At 53.2% G+C, this 16,286-nt stretch overlaps 2 protein-coding genes across 2 annotated transcripts; one reads left to right on the top strand and one right to left on the bottom strand.

Moving 5' to 3' along the window:
• Positions 1-11,632: 11,632 nt before the first annotated feature.
• On the bottom strand, positions 11,633-12,588 carry PG985_000643 (uncharacterized protein; the record flags this gene model as incomplete). The annotated part of the gene is made up of 4 exons (XM_066820412.1): positions 11,633-11,809; positions 11,861-11,917; positions 11,955-12,272; positions 12,337-12,588. 4 exons carry the CDS (start codon positions 12,586-12,588, stop codon positions 11,633-11,635), a joined length of 804 nt encoding a protein of 267 aa, XP_066691291.1.
• A 469-nt stretch (positions 12,589-13,057) lies between these two features.
• Positions 13,058-15,758, top strand: PG985_000642 (uncharacterized protein; the record flags this gene model as incomplete). Its single annotated transcript, XM_066820411.1, has 4 exons — positions 13,058-13,081; positions 13,159-13,263; positions 13,365-14,061; positions 14,122-15,758. 4 exons carry the CDS (start codon positions 13,058-13,060, stop codon positions 15,756-15,758), a joined length of 2,463 nt encoding a protein of 820 aa, XP_066691290.1.
• Positions 15,759-16,286: the final 528 nt, after the last annotated feature.

The raw sequence follows: 16,286 nt of genomic DNA, 5'->3' as shown, positions 1-16,286 counted from the left end.
GTTCCCCATGAACCGGTACTGGTGGGGGAAGGTGTTGATGACATAAGAACGGCACCAATCAGCAAGGGTTGCGACAAACTTAAGCTCGGATGATCTTCATGTCAACTGGCAACTGGGTCGTTTCCGATATTGCCAGGGCCCGTACCGCCAATGTTTCGCTGTCACAGTACGTACCGCTTTCCCACTGTAGCAGTGTGGGCACGCCCGCTGGGGATCGAATAAGATTGGCTTTTGCTGCGTGCTGGTACTTTTGGACGAACGTGCGCCTCTCCTCAATTGATCCGTGCTACGACCAAACGAACATCACACGCAGCCAGGAAATCGACCTTTTTTTTTTTTCACCCCTTATCGTTTGGGGCTCTGTCCATTGATCCGTACTGGGTATGAATCATTCTTGAAATATGACCGAAATAAACATCTGGTAGCCCGGGTCTAGCGCAACGAGCCAGGCGGAACGGGGTGGCGCCGCCCGTAACCTACTGCACACCTTACTCTTATCGTGCTATATTCGGATGGAAGGGAGCAGTTGGGAGTTGAGATGGTGATGGTATACAGCATAAGGTTTGGTTCTACTACGTCGTATACTACTAGTTGGGAGACTCTCTCCTATGCAAGGTTGAGTAGCGACGGACGGAGCCTCAAGTCAGACTCGACGAATTTAATGGACTCTATTGAACCCACTATTGACCATGTAGCTTGGATGAGCTTGCATGCCAGGATACACGTACATACGCACTGAATGGGCAATCTTCAATAGTGAAATGATATCGGCCTCGTCTATCAGTCTAATTTTCTGTGCCGCGAAAGTTCAATCTCGGCCCCGATAATCGGTGAGACCGTCGCATACTCTTTTTCCTCTGTCCGCAGTGCACGAATGCTGTGCCGTAAGTGCCCACTTCTTGCCCTGCTACAACACTGTAGCCAGTGCTGGGGCCCTTGATCTTACCTGCTATCGTACCAAGCCTGGACGGGCCTAGCTTGGCGTCTTGGAAGACGGTCTAAGAAGATCTCCGGGTTTTGATTGGATGCTTTACGAGAAATCAGATGCGCTACCTTCCCACTGGGAATAGCTTAAATCCAAAGATAGATCACGGTCCAGGGGGCGGTGCAACTTCAATTCTTGCGTCACCAGCCTCACACTGGCCCAAGTTCCCTCTCTCCAGAAGCCCGCTCTCCTCATTACATGCCTACAGTTCGTGAGTTCTACAATCTCGAAGAGACCCGGTGGGAAAGTTTGGAACCCACCGCCCCCCACAAACCCATACTGTCAGCCTGGGAAACCAGTGTTAAGTTGCCAAGCTGTAGCATCAGGAATGGAGGCAGTTCGTTTCCTTCGGTGATCATTTATTTGGCGACCTGATTACCGATTGCGGAATCGTGCGAGAAACGTGTCGCCGCTACATATTCTCCGCCGGACAAGTTGTATTTTCCGACGCGAGATAGGTGACTTGCCGTCCGTCGTCCGTGTCAGTCTATGGCTGGTCAAGACACGCTAGTAACAAATGGTCAATGGCCATGGCCATGATTAATGTGTGATCTCGATCCATCCTGCCCTCAGGGGGGGCAACGTCATTTGACGGCAATGGCTTTGGGTTCGTGGACGATCATCATTGCAATCCCTCCAGCGACAGGATCCTGATGGCTCACCGACAGGCCCAATGAATCTCTCGAGGAGGACTGCCTATCCCCCAGAGTCTCAAGGGTTTAAAAATAGGTATCAGTGGTCTCATAGTGTGTTGTGGGCAGGCCACAGACTCGAGGTCTCATGCATCTGGCTCGCTACCCTAACAGTAAGCCAAAGAAAAGGATTGGGCCAAACCCGGGCATGAGACCTGTCTCTCCATAGGATTGGTTGGTTCTGGTCACTGGGATTCCGACAAAATGGGAGCTTGTCTATCCGTACTTAGCCTCCCGTTGCAGAATGCATAGACCTGTTGAAGGCACCGAGTTACCTACTAGCTAACCTCCGCAATCTCACTCTCCGCAGGGGGACACCTCCTCGGGTGCCCAATCGATAGTAATAGCGTGTCGGCTTCTTCCACACCACGAACCAAGTAAGGGCAGGGTTCAGGAGCAAGTGTCAGTAAGGAGACCATGCATAACGGAGGCGCGGTTCAGGGTAAAATCAGCCCTACCACGTCAATGAGGCTGGTGGCCAGACCTCGATCCTTGTGGTGGTGAACCAATGCGACATCTGATTTGGCACAGCATTCTGGTTCAAGGCATAGCCACCGCCAAATTCGGCTCGATCATGTTTGAAAAGGCGTGTAGTAGGAGCGACGACCATATGTAGCCCTCTCCTATCGCAGTATCAGAGTAAGGACCGCGCTACCGCGTCAAGAGCGCCTGCCGCAACTCCCTCCTCGCCCTCCCCAGAGCCAGCGAGGTCTTTCCTGGCCTCATTAGTGGCCGTTGCGTCAGTTGTCCATCCTTCAATCTCTCATGTTTGGCCGCATTAGGCAGGGCGATTGGCCACGTCTCCTGCCTCCGATGCATTCAAAAGGGGGTTGACTGTCCTACGGCTATCTGAGACCTGGCGCTGCAGCAGGTTTGCTAGGCATGGCAGCTCATTCGTCGCCCCGTGAGATGGGCTGTATAGACCAGGACCCTAGTTCTCATACTGGATGCGGATTACCACCCTCACTCAAGCCTTGAAAGAAGAGGGGAGGGGGACGAGATTCCATGTGGTTTTGCTGCTTACCGACAGGGTTGGGATGGGATGATTCATGCAATCTGATCCTGGAGAAACAAGCGCAGGCACACGCCCACACACACACACACATACAGTTTTACCCCTTGTAAGTTTGTTAATTCACGGGCACGTTTCGGACTTAAGATGATTCTCGAACATATACGGAGGTCCCCTTCAAAAGTAAAGTCCCCCCCCCTGTCTCGCCAAGGTGATCGTCACAGCTGGCAAAACGTATCGAGCGACCGGGGTCAGGTTACTACGGCGACGACGGCGTCTTTAACCGCTGGCTTCCTTTTGAATAGGTGTGATTGGACAGATAATCCTTGTTCCGTCTCACGATTACCCCGTTTTATATCGAACGGTAAAGCCCAGCTGGTCACCAGCTGTGAGAGTCTTGGCAGTGACCAGGGGGGGGGACTTTACTTTTGAAGGGGACCTCCGTAGACAATACATCGACGTCCGACTCGAGACGTATAAATTAAGGGCACACGAGGAGAGTTTCAAAGTACTTCGGTCGCATAATTATGCTTATAGGATCTGTGCAGGGCCCTAATGAATTAACAAACAAACAGGGGTAAGACTGTATATATCATGGGCAATTGATACTGCCCCAGGATGAGTTCCTTGCAACGCCAAGTATTTGCTGACTTACGGGGACCGAGGGCGATTGGGCTGTCATCCTCATCCAATAACCCACTCCACTGAACGAACCCGACCATGATCAAAAATAGAAAATATGTGCCCTCTCGAGTCTTTGATCTGAGGAGCCGGGCGCCATGCGTATGGTTGTTTTGCCTGAGAATATTGTAAATGGCTCTCTATCACGCATGCACGCATAATGAATGACTTGTTCTGCTATGCGCGCTCTTGGCAGCGAATGGTACCTGTAGGGCTGATCAGGCACTTGTACTCCCATCCCCCAAGGTACGGATTGCAGCAAGTACCCCGCTACTCTAACATGTATCTATAGGGGTTTCTATCGAGTCCAGTTGCGCCTGAGGTACCCCTATAATTGAGAATAGTTTCAAATTTGTCCTAGTTGCCAATAGCAAGGATTGTGTTATTTTGATATAGTAGGCGTCGCTCTCGCGTAGTGCTGTTTGTCTGCATGTGCAGGATAGGCGCTGTTGCATGTGGCAGCAATCATTGCACTTGTTCCCCGGATATGCTGGTGAGCGGGACCTAGTCTACCGCGTCAGGTACTCTATTCCAGGCAGGAGGAAAAGAAACGAATCAACAACAACCTCACTGTCCAAGTGAATAATGTGAATGAAACACGAGTCGCCAGCCAGGTCTCAAGACCTCCTTTCTTTTCTTTCCCTTGCTTTCGCGTGAGAATGATCCCAATCCGACGGAACGCTAAGTCCTCGTCCCGCGCGTGTAGGGATTTAGGAGTGATGGCACGGGTATGTAACCCAAACTCCCCCTTCCCGACCCCGGCTTTCTGGCTCTTCCCCCCGATGTCTTCCCATTCAGGCGTTAGTTTCACTGAGATTTCTTTTCCCATTGGCTCGACCCTTTGCCAAGACGGACAGTCCGACTCATGTATGTAAGCATGGAGAAGAAGCATATTGGAAATAATAAACAGCATGCTACGGAACTTCGTATTATTTCTTTTCCCCTTTTGAATGAACCTGTTTCATCCATTCGCCCATAAAAAAAGCGTTGAACCTGCTATCCATTACCAGGACACTAACAACAGCCGTGTGGAAAGGGCTAAAGGGCTAGAGAGGTCTAAAGTTTGCTACCTTAACCGCGAGCCAAGCAGCCACTAGACCGGTAGGCAGCGCACTGCTCTTCGACTGTCCTGTACAGTAGTTTGATGCCTAGGCGGTGCGCTAATGTGTGATAACGGCCGTCTTAAACTGGACGTAGCGATGACAACAAACAGCAACAACAACCGAATCGCGATTTCCTCTGCCGAGCGCGCGCGTCGACGGCTTCCTTGCTATCCCAACAAGAAACCGATCCCAAGCTAATGGAAGCGAGGTCGGCACTCCCCATTGAGCAACTATCGTGTATGACCTCAATGACCTCAACAGCAGGGCGAGCAGCGAGGAAGCGTTCCGCCCCGCCCCGCCTCGCTTAACCGACAACATTGAGTGATGAGGTTGTGCCCACTGCTAAGAGGAGCACATACACGTATGCCTCTATCGCCAGATCTACGATTCACATGCATCACCGTGCTGTACTGTACTGTACTGCACCGCACTGCGGGCACTGCGGAAAACCCCTCGTTCTCGGGCTCGGCAGGTAGCGAGAGAGGAGGAGAAAAAAAAAGAGGATGAGACACAAATCCGCTAGCGAAATTAGAATCATATCTGGCATGGTGCTCAGATGATCTTAGACAGGGGCCAACTGCAGTTATCCCCAAACCGGATAGAATAGACGAGAGTCTGCAGGCTTTAACACTCTTCTGGAGTAGCAGAAGCAGCCATGGATCCTCCCACTTCCTGTTTCCGCTGCAGCCAAGAAACCACCCTGTCAACCCCGTAGGTTGGCAAGATGCGACTGGTCACCCAGCCTGCATGTACATGTGTACTCACCCACCAAACCCACGGCGTGGTGGATATCCCCTTTGACTGGGTTTCGGCCGAGTGGGCAAGGCAGATTCATCTCTCTCCATGTATGTATGTACGTTCTCGTACATACGCAGAACATACCTAAGCTCTGGAGTGGCCAGCCTCGGCAAGCATGGAATCAACTGAAGATCTCTCTACGCATGTGCTCGTCTCCAAGACTGTTTTGCGTGGTCGAGAAAGGACCCATACTGTGCGAGCACAACTTGACAGTCCAAGGATGGGTATTGTCGGTCTGCACAAGATGCGTTGCAGGAACAACATGTGCAGGCTTCAATCTTGGAAGCAACAGGTCCGGAATTGCTCGAAAAACTTGACATCAGACATACGGATGCGCTACCTACTCGAAGGATCCGGCGCCGGCCACTGAGCCTAATCCATATCGCGCCTCTTAAGATCGCCCTGCTTCATGGCCAGACTAGGCAGACGACAGGATTTAGGGTTATCCTCACTCATGCAATATACCTTTCAAAACTTGGCGATCTAACAGTCCATATCTCTTCTCGATTCGTCCAATACACTGGAGCCCTGACTGGTCTCGGAAGCTCGACCCCTTTGCCGCTGCTATATTTCTTATTCCTTCCTAATATCATGACCTCGCCAACACAGCCAATCAGTGCTGGCGGTCATACATCTCCAATTGCATAAGGGGGGTGGGGTGGTCGCAACTTGGAGTACACTGCAAGCAATCAATCTCATATGTAATGCTGCATAAGATGGTTTAGCGTTTAGCAAGAGGAGTCTGATGACCAAAGCAATACGACTCTGCTATATTTGGACCGCTCTCGTCAGCACTAGCAACGCGTTGCATGTTCTGTCGCGACGAGGGTAGGTACACGTTGAGTTGCACACTTCCCTCGTTGGCCGCCGTCGAATCTCAACGCCGAACGCCGTTCACTACCTACTCTGTAGTACCTACTATGGCAGTAGAAGAAAGCCGAGCCCACCAGCTTGACACTGCGACGCCGCTCTTCGCCAACTGCCGTGGCCAGCTCCTGACTACCTATGCGTGTTGAAGACAGGTGTCGGAAGCAAGCGCCGGCAGCGGGGGAGGAGAGAGAGGAGGCCAGATTCGGGCAGCAACAATTACCAATGGTGAGTGGTTGGTGGTTAGAGCCGAACAGAGACTAGTGGAAGAAGAACCCCGTAAGCCTTCCGGAACGCCTGCATTCCGTGCCCAGTTGCCCCGGACCAATCGCTTTTCGTCCTAGCACGGAATATCACCCATCGTTTTCCTTCAGGACTCCACCCCAGTACTTTTTTGGCTAACAGGAGCCAGAGTGCCCTGAGACGTTGGTCATAGGCCCTTATGCTGGTCATACTTGCTCACAACACGTCAAAAGGGCGCGTCTGCTCCAAGCTCCTCACCATGCCGCCTAACGCCCAGTAGGCTAGTAGGCTGATCATAAGTTTGGGACCCCTCACAAAGAGAGGCCGAGCGAACTTATGCTGGTACCTACCTAGTCTGCCGGTTGTTTACCGATAGCACAAACAGGCATCCGGGATGCTAAAACAGAAGGCGTTGGAGGTCGTGGTTCTGGGTCGGGTCTGTCTACGATGACAGCAAACTTGGCCAGTGTCAATCTCCTCCTGGTGATGTTTTGGCGTGTTGGCGACTGTGCGACACGGAATCAGGAGGACCCAACGTGAGGCTCTGTCGATACTGTAGGCCCTGCACGCCTGCTGCGCGTCTACCACGCACTTCTGCACGCACATAATTGTCATCTGGACAGCACGCCCCATGGCTGAACCTAATCTCTTTTTCCACCGGGAGCCATTTGGACGAATCTGACAAACGTTGGCGGATTGGACGAGAGCGGATTAACGTTGGTCCCAACTGTCGAGCAGGGCAGAGAGCGAGCAGGAGTTAGAGCCGGTCTAAGTCTAGACCGTTCGTGGGACCGACAGGGGTGGTCACCATTTTTTTCTCCCTCTCTCTTTTCCTGTCGGGACCGAACGCATTCACGCCAAGCCTCTTACCCCCTTGACCCTGGCTCTGGTCCAATTCCCTGGGCCCGGGACGTGGGTGACCGCAAAAAAGCTTGGGACGACAAACGACTGGGGTCTGATTGATCCAATCCCGACATGGATATGGATCTTTACCCCCCTCTTCCCAAGTGGATCGTCGACACCTCAACAGTACAGTACTCTTTACCTTCCCCAAGGAGCAAGCAGACCTGTTCCTATTTGGTGAGCGCAAGCGTGCCCACGAGGAAAAAGATCCGCGGGACGCTGTCAAGATTTGGATAGAGACAGTATCGCATATTACCAATACCAGGAGCAATTGGTCCCCAAGATTACCGATGAAGGCGAGCCCACCTCACTAAATTCGATATTGATGTAATTAGCATTCGTTACCCCCGCTGCCGCGAAGTGCACACCCGAACTGGGTAGTGCGACTGACTGAGCCAATTTCTGCATGTTTCGCTTTTCCATGCCCAATACGGTATGCTCTATGAACTTCAAGAACCGGCGGACGCTATCTCTCTCTTTGCCTGCCGGCCAGGTTGCAGTCACTTTGGATTCATCTATATCCGCAGGAAGCCGGAAATATGTTGTGGAAGGCGCGTATACCATTAGTCAGTGCACGCTTGATATTGATCAACCTGGGGCCTTGGAAGTGCAGAAGCAATTGTGGTGGTTCTAGGTGCCTGAGGTCTGGGGGCAATATATTGCATTGTACCTGATGACTTGACTTGTACCTACACGAATCCCGTGAGATCGGTACCGCCCGTTTGGCCGTATGACTCTCAGTTCTGCGTCAAGACTGAACTCTCCCCCGGGCTGGGTCGGGATACCCAGGATGGTTGGTGGCCCAGGATCAAAAACAAGCATGCCGTACCAGATGCTCGGGTTCGCAACTGCATCATCCCATTAGACTTTCAGATGCACTATTGATCCGTCTTGGCGGTGTCCTTGGGGAAGGATGGAAGAGACATTCCATCACACACATACACACACCTGTCGCGTCGCACGGGTGAGAGCATGGGCACCTATCCTCCATCCATGGTTACGGTACCCGTGCCATGTCACACAACTTTTCTTCTTGGTCTGGGGGGAGTCGACACTATCGCATGGAAGCCTGCAGCATTGTTTTGAGTGCGGCATATGCACGTAGGTACTAGACGGGTGCTTGCTTGTTTTGCTGTACACACTATTTTGGGATGGACGAGAGGGTCTATCGTTTTGCTGCCTCCTCCCCTTCATCGTCGTCGTCGTCGCCCTCCTCCTCCTCCGGTGTTCGCTTCCCCTCGGGTCTCGATTCTGGCTCTAGCACATGGAGACGGGGAGGGCAACACCTCATTAGCTCGCTTTCGGCAAGTAGCTGACCGAACGAATGCTCCAGATACCGCCGAAAGCTCTGTACTCGTGATTTCCGGCAGATCTTTCACCGCCAGAAATCTCCGGTGCTAGCTTTCCTGTAGTTTGTCCACTTTTTATATTGCAACCCAGGGATCGCCTCATAAACCTCGGAGTCTCGCCTGTGTATAGCGGTTTCGGCTTCCAGGGATATCCCAAAACGCAGAGGAATAGGTTCATGGCCATGTTTGCCATAGCCATACATACATACATGCCATGACTAATAACCCAAAACATACATATTACGATGCTCTAGAACTTTGGGTTGCGTCTGTGTGTCCAGGGGGGGTTGGACCCGACCCAGCGGACTGGGTCAAGCCATGGACAGACAGTCTTGGAGCACAGGCACTCTGTAGCAACATCATGATTACATCGTCTCGGATGACAGATCGATCGGGTGTTTACATACATGCTACATACACACTGTACTCACATACGGTACCCAAGAAATTGATTTGGTCAATGCCGAGAAATCGCCAATGGTGTGTAAAGTTACCCTCTTCGGTGACGCAACAGGGGCGCGCGGTACGAGATGGGCTGCATTCCCACTAACACGAAATGATGACGATGTCGCCCGGTACCGCAGCGCTGGGCATGTGGTATGTGCGAGCGCTATTTGGCTTCTCTGGCATATTCCATTTGAATCTGGTGTTGTTGATCTTTCAATTTCACCCCCCTTGACAATGATGGCCAGGTCATCTTACAAGGTACCACCGCCCTTGAAGGAGCTTGCAGATTTGGATGCAAGATCCCACAAAGGCCGAAAATGTCCGGACATGGGGGACGGGGTTTTCAAATCCAACTGCCACCTGAGAGAGCTCACACCTTCATCCACGTACCATACCCAAAGTAGCACTACTTCGGCCGACCTAGCTACTGTCATAAGAGGACGTGCAATACCGGCGCCTAGCTAAGCCCTGGGAGCACAGACTAGCAATTACATGTGGTTAATGAGAACCCTAGGGCCGTCAATTCTTTCTGGCCATAGGCGCTATTAGAGGTTGTGATGCTACTTTACGTCTAGGGAGGGCATGGGTGCGATTGGAAAGCTGCTGGGGAACCCGACGGAGTGGTTTCGCCCACGCGCCACCCACGGCTCGTACCCGCCCTCCCAGTGGGACGGAACCTGCCCTGGTAGTGAGCGCTAAGCCCATCGATGGTCCCTATCACACGTTTCTCTCGTAAGCACAGTTAGCACCGGAATGCGAAATGAAGCAGAAAAGGAAAGAAAAAAAAAAAAGAAGAAGAAGAGGGGGAAGATAAGACAGTGAGCAGGACTTCCTTAGCCATGTGGGCTTTTTGGCAGCCTGCTGCTGTGTCATCCGTAGGCTTCCACATCCCTGGGGGCCATATGCAAACAAACACCCAGGACTCAGAAGCTCGTAAAGGATTCGGTTTATCAACGATGGCGATGATTGGTACATACGTCCTGACTTACACACACCTACCTGTATGATGCGCACACCTAGTTGATCACTTGGCAGCCAGACACCTACATACAAGTACCAATCACATTATGATTCAATGGATTCCTTTTTCCTCGTTGGTCTGGACGGCAGATGTGATGAGACAAGGGGTGGGATACGATAGGTTAGGTAAGTAGGCGCAAGCAAGCAGGATGCATACATGCAAGGTTTGTTACCTATCGAAAGAGCTCTCTCCAGATGGCGCTAGGCATGTTCCGTCGCGAGTTGCCTCCCTTCGATCTCACCGTCTCCCTTGCCTAATCTGGCCGGGATGCGATGGAAGTCTCTCTCTCTCTCGCGCGCGGGTCACGCAATGGGCGGACGGTACGCTCGGTCGGGCATGTATGTACCCTGGTTTTTTGGACTGCCCAGGTTACACTGCATCTAGGTCGGCGAGGTTGTCAAACTGACATGGTCGCCGATGCACCCGGATTTGGGCAATGATTGCCTCCGTCACTTGTAACATTTGCTTGAAAAACAAGTTTTTTCCCATCCTCGAGGCGGTTTTCATGTTACATACCTGATTGCCCAGTACTGCCCCGGAAGGGAAAAAAACGACAATAGTAAATAACTTCACGCGGTAGGAAATGAATCAATATTGTTAGCGGCATCATATTTGCATGTAGTTAGTCGTCGGCTTCTGGGGAAATCAAGGGTCCAGAGCAGTCCAAGTAGTGGATGGCTTCGGTTACCTCCGCGAAGCCCCGACTCCTCCCTCGACATGTACCTGACACGCTGGATCTGGAGGTCCAGCCCGCTGCCTGTGTGTCCCTTGGCTTGCAGGCGCTTCAGGGTACTGTACTTGCTTTCCCTTCCCCGCGCGCGCGCACATGCTTCTTCTTCTGCACACAGCTCCGGCGAATCGTCGACCATGCGAGCGCGCGCGCGCGCCCACCTCACCGCAGGGGACGGGCAGACGAACCCTGAATCAGAGGTTGCTAAGCGGAGTGGGGTCTGTTCTGATGGCGTTCTAGAACCACGAAAAGCCTACATGGCCGCAATCCTTCTCGCCCGCCCACCCAGACTGTCGGTTTCGTGATGGCTGCAATAAGCTCAGAAGAAGCAATAACCCACCGTAAGCCCGGGGTACCATTGCGCGTGGTCCGCCCATCCCGACTGTGTCAGATCTTTGAGCCTCATGGAGAGTCATGGTATCAGCAGTTGACGCGTGCGCCAGGCCCCCCCTGGGCAACCGCCACGGGCAAAGGGGGGGAGGGGAGGCGGGACCCAAGACAGAATGAGAAACACGACAGCGTGCATAGACAGCAATATTCTGGAAGGATGAGCTGGAAACGGGCTTCCCGCTCCGCGCGCGGGCACGGCAATGTGAATCCCCCGCCAGGCTGCCTGGACCAATACATCGGCTGACACACTTTGATGACAGGTAGGCTGGGGTCGAACCAGACGCGCCGCGGTATTGGCGAAGGGCTGAGTGCTGCACACGTTCCTGGGGCCCAGGGTATCATGCAAGCGCCGGGCGCGCAATATGCTTGCTGGTGTGTGCCAGAAGACTTGGAATCTACTGACGGCGGGATTTACACGTTGGCGACCTCCTCTCGCCATCCCCACCCTCCAACTGCATCTTCAGGTAGCCTTTTCATTCCATATGCTTCGCAGATCATCACTGTGACAGCCCGGATAGCCCTTACCTCTTCGACGGTGGCGCCGTTGTTGAGAGCCCCGCGAAGATGCCCCTTGAGCTGGGGATTTACCTTTTCGCATCGGCAAGTCGCTGTGTCAGCCGTTCTTCATGTGTCCCTTACAAATTTTGCAAAGCCCAGACAGGCAACCAGCTGGGCCTCACGCAGCAGGCTGCCAGTCTGAGGCTATGGAGTAGCATGTCGGAATGGGACTTACATCCTGCGGAACCAGTCCTGCTATCAGGACGAAAGACGTCTCGGTGGCTGACAGCACCTTCAGGTTGCTCAGAAGGTACCCGTACACCAGGCGCGCCGCGAGACCGAGATCCTGGGTACCGGATCTGTCCAGCTGGCCCATGATCCGTCTTGAGATCCTTCCATAGAGTTTATCGAAAAAGGTCTGCCCACGTCCTAGAATTTTTGCCGGAGGTGTTTCGAAGATGTCGCGTTGCCGCTCTGTAGGCGAGGATTCTCCAGGCTCCTCGAGTAGCTCAGGAGGGGTGACCTCTTTCAGCGACAGCAAAGCGTTGATAGTCTATTATCGTTTCAGTATAAGATGATTGGGTTTGTTTGTTATTCAAGGGATCGATTCAATTCACCTTGGGCACGCCGCCAACAGCGGAGGCTTTGATCAGCGCCTCCCTCATGCGCCGCAGGATAAACAGCCTCTGATCGTCGCCACTTTGGTCGACTTCGTACTTGTAGACATCTCGAATACCATGTGGTTGGTTCAAAACTGCCAGAGTAGTTGCAGCTACCAGATACCAACAGTGAGGAGGCAGGTTTGGGTAGTTCCGTAGGCTTGCGAGAACCTTGGATGTGATGATAGATGGTCCGATCTTGGGAGGCATGTTGGCGGTATTGTAGCGATATTAGTGTTTCATGCAGGGGCGACACACTCGCCAACCACGTTTACTCTTTACTCGTTAAGTGAAATGAGACTGGAATGGCACTGCCGGTATGATACAGTAATAAATGACGCATGGTGATCAGAGCCGGAGTCATCGGGAAATGATTGGTAGCATAATCCGCTCCGAGGCAGGCCCGTCACGGCGTTTCGGGCCAGGTCACGTGTCCACTTCTTTGAGGTGGCTTGCCGGTGCCTGCGTCATTCACATCCCGCGCTGCCGGAACCAAACGTGGCCTCAGAGCGAAACCTTGGGAGCTGCATCAAACGATAATCAATCGTTTGCTCTCAACCCAGACAACCCCATTTCTCCATAGCAGAAGATGGGCACCTAACTCCTGCCTGCATCTCTTTCCGCACTAGTAGGACTTCGACAGCCCTTATTTTTTCCACGACAAGAAGCTTTGGCAACCATGAGGATCCTGTGGTATGCTGGGGTAAGCTAGCCAACACCACCAACTTGAGCTTGTAGCTCTTGCCCATGGTCCTCTCCCGCTGACTTTCCGTGTCGCAGGCTTCGACGGCGCTCGCCGTCGGCGTGACCGCATATGCCTTCCAGCAGAGGGCCAATTTCTATTCGGCCATGGTCTACCTGTCGCAAAATAACCTGAGCCTGATGGTGAGTCCGCCCGGGACGCGGTGGCGATCTGCGCGATCTGCGCCCTCAAGCAGCTGTCTGCCATGTGATTGATGCGATGCTGACCCAGCTGCCCACGACAGATCCTCATCAATGTCATCCTCCTGATGTACGGCACCTTCGTCTACAGCCTACAGCGACTATGCTACGGCCAACTGCGACCCACCGAAGTCGAGCAGCTTTACGAGAAGGCATGGTTCGCCGTCACCGAGACTTGCTTGGCCATGACAATCTTCCGAGAAGAGGTCGGCGCATGGTTCCTCGTCATGTTCACCGCATTGGTGACTGGCAAGGTATGGCAATGGATCGGCGAAGGACGGGTCGAGGTCCTCGAGCAACAACCACCTGCCAACCCTCGGCTGTTCCACACACGGCTTAGCATATCCCTCGTATTTAGCATCATCTACGACACCTGGCTGTTCACGTATGCCGTTAATACCGTCATTCAACAAGCCCGCCCGAACATGATGGTCATGTTCCTGTTCGAATTCGCCATCCTGACGACCGACTCCTTCCGTACCGCGCTCCGATACATTCTTTCACTGGTGGAATCGAGCATCACCAAGAAGCAGACCCAACAGCGCTTGGAAGAAAGACGCAAGCAGGTTCGGGATCAGCGGATGGAGATCCTCAGGCTCCGTGAGTCGGGCGACGCCGCCGAGGCCGAGGCAGCGAACCAACAGGATCTGCCAGACGAGGAAGACATTGATGAAATGGACATCGAGGTCCCTGGATGGGAGACCAAGGGGCAGTGGGTCCTCAGCCTCGAACTGGTCGCAGGTAAGCGAATTCACCAGGTCAAGGGGGCATGGGAATGGTGTTGCTGATATCAGGATACAGACTTTGTCAAGCTTGGCGTTTACGCAGCGTTCTTTGCCGTTCTCATGATGTTCTACGGTTTGCCCATCCATATAATGAGGGACTTGTTCATGACGACGAGATCTTTCCTCAAGAGATTGAGTGCCCTCATACGTTACCGCAAGGCCTTGCAGGACATGAACAAGTACCCCGATGCCACCGAGGAAGAGCTGGGACGCGAAAACACGTGCATCATCTGCAGAGAGGACATGAGACCCTGGGACCCGAGCGTCCCTGGAGCGGTTGAACGGTCACGCCCAAAGAAGCTCCCTTGTGGGCACATCTTACATTTTGGTTGTCTGAAGAGCTGGCTAGAGAGACAGCAAGTCTGTCCTACGTGCAGACGCTCCGTTGTCATGGATGGCGGAGCGCCCAACGGCCATGCTGCTGCACCCAATGCAGCCGGCCAGCAGCCGGCTCCTGGCCAACCTGGTGCCAACAACGGCGGCGCGAATGGCAATCAAGGTGGACAAGGGCGACCGGGTGGTATGCGTATGTTCCAGCTCGGTCCACTGAGATTGGGATTTGCCCAGGGCAACCCTCAGAACCTCCAGGAGATCGCACAGCGGTTCGGCATGCCGCTGGATGGTGTTAATGCGCCAGGTCCACACATGCCTCCTGCAGGCGCGGCCATCCCAGTACCCATGGCAGCACCTGCTGCACCGCAACCGCAACATCAACACGAAGCTACGGCCAACACAGACAGGACTAACGATATGGCGGCACAACTACACGACATCGCACAACGATTGCAGCAGGAAATGCAGTCTTTACAGGCGACGCAAGCGGAGCTACAGACGCTGTATGCTATGAGGGCGGAGCTCAATCGGCTACGACAACTGCAGCATCAGGCACCGAGCATGCACGTGCCCACACATCACGATCCCACTCACGGAGTTCCAAATCTGCAGGTTCCCTTCCCTGCGCAGATGCCGGCTCATCAGCCCCTAACCGGGTTCCCCATCATGCCGCAAATGGCGCAATATCAATATCCTCCCCGGATAGGCACGCCTTCGGTCACTAGGCACGCCGCTGGCTCATGGTCTACCACAATTCCTGCTGGCAGTCCCGATCTGCCAGAAGGCGTGGTTATTCCTCAAGGGTGGACGCTGATGCCACTACAACGTCTCGATCCCCAACAGCAAGCCCCAATGGCTCAGCCCACAATGCCCCAGACAGAGACAGTAGAGCTGTCACAACAGGGAGCTAACTTGGGCGCGGCCGCAACTGCGTCGACCGCTGGCGATATATCGCGACCCACGTCGGCCGCACCTTCGATGTCGCAAACCCAGCAGGAGACCAGCTCTGCTCCATCCACAGAGCAAAACCGCGTGCAGTCAGAACCGCCTGTGGTAGCCGCCCCGCAACCTGTAGCACCGAATTGGGGTGGCGCTGCGCAACTATTTCAGAATAATACACCCTCTTCGTCGAGTCTGTTTCCCGGAAGCAATACCGAACAAAGCTCAAGGCCAGCTTCTACGGATGGCGGCCACTCTGACAACGAACAACAGCAGCAGCAGCAGCAGCAGCAGCAGCAAGACTCGTCGTCGTCAGAAAGTGTTGACAAAGGAAAGGCCAAAGCTGTGACCATCGAGGATGCGGAGGATGCAGATGAATAAGACAGCTTAAGTCCAAGGCAGTATCGTGTAATAGATTTGCACATAAAAAGAAATACCTTACAGCCTCGGATTCGGCGGCTGCTATCTCTACTACTGCACCTTCTCGGGGAAACGCATACCTCAACCAACCCCTTTGATTTTTATGTGGCAGGGCGTTCATGGAGTTTACATCTCTCTCAAACTCGGGAGGTCAACATCGGTAGTACGCATTTTTAACATGACGGTACGAATTCGCCTCCCTGTAGGATAGATAGGATCCTTTGATATATCAATATTCACTCTACAGAGAACTATAACTCGGATTGACGATACGATCCAATGGAGGGGGCGCCAGTGAATGCTACCTCCTCGTAAATATACCACAAACTGTGTCTTACTCGGTGATTCTCTCCTTCTTTCAGCGCTTCGAGGGGAGGAAATGCATGGCTAATTCCACGTTTGCCTGTATTCGCCTTTGCTCTCTCCTACAATACGCAGTTTGGTTCATGTAAGAGTGATACTGACACCAGTACGATCGGTTTCTCTGCA

Source organism: Apiospora marii (genome assembly GCF_038362585.1).
Source record: "Apiospora marii strain CBS 49790 chromosome Unknown utg000001l_segment0_segment0, whole genome shotgun sequence".
Taxonomy (NCBI): domain Eukaryota; kingdom Fungi; phylum Ascomycota; class Sordariomycetes; order Amphisphaeriales; family Apiosporaceae; genus Apiospora; species Apiospora marii.
This window is presented reverse-complemented; position numbering and strand designations above follow the sequence as displayed.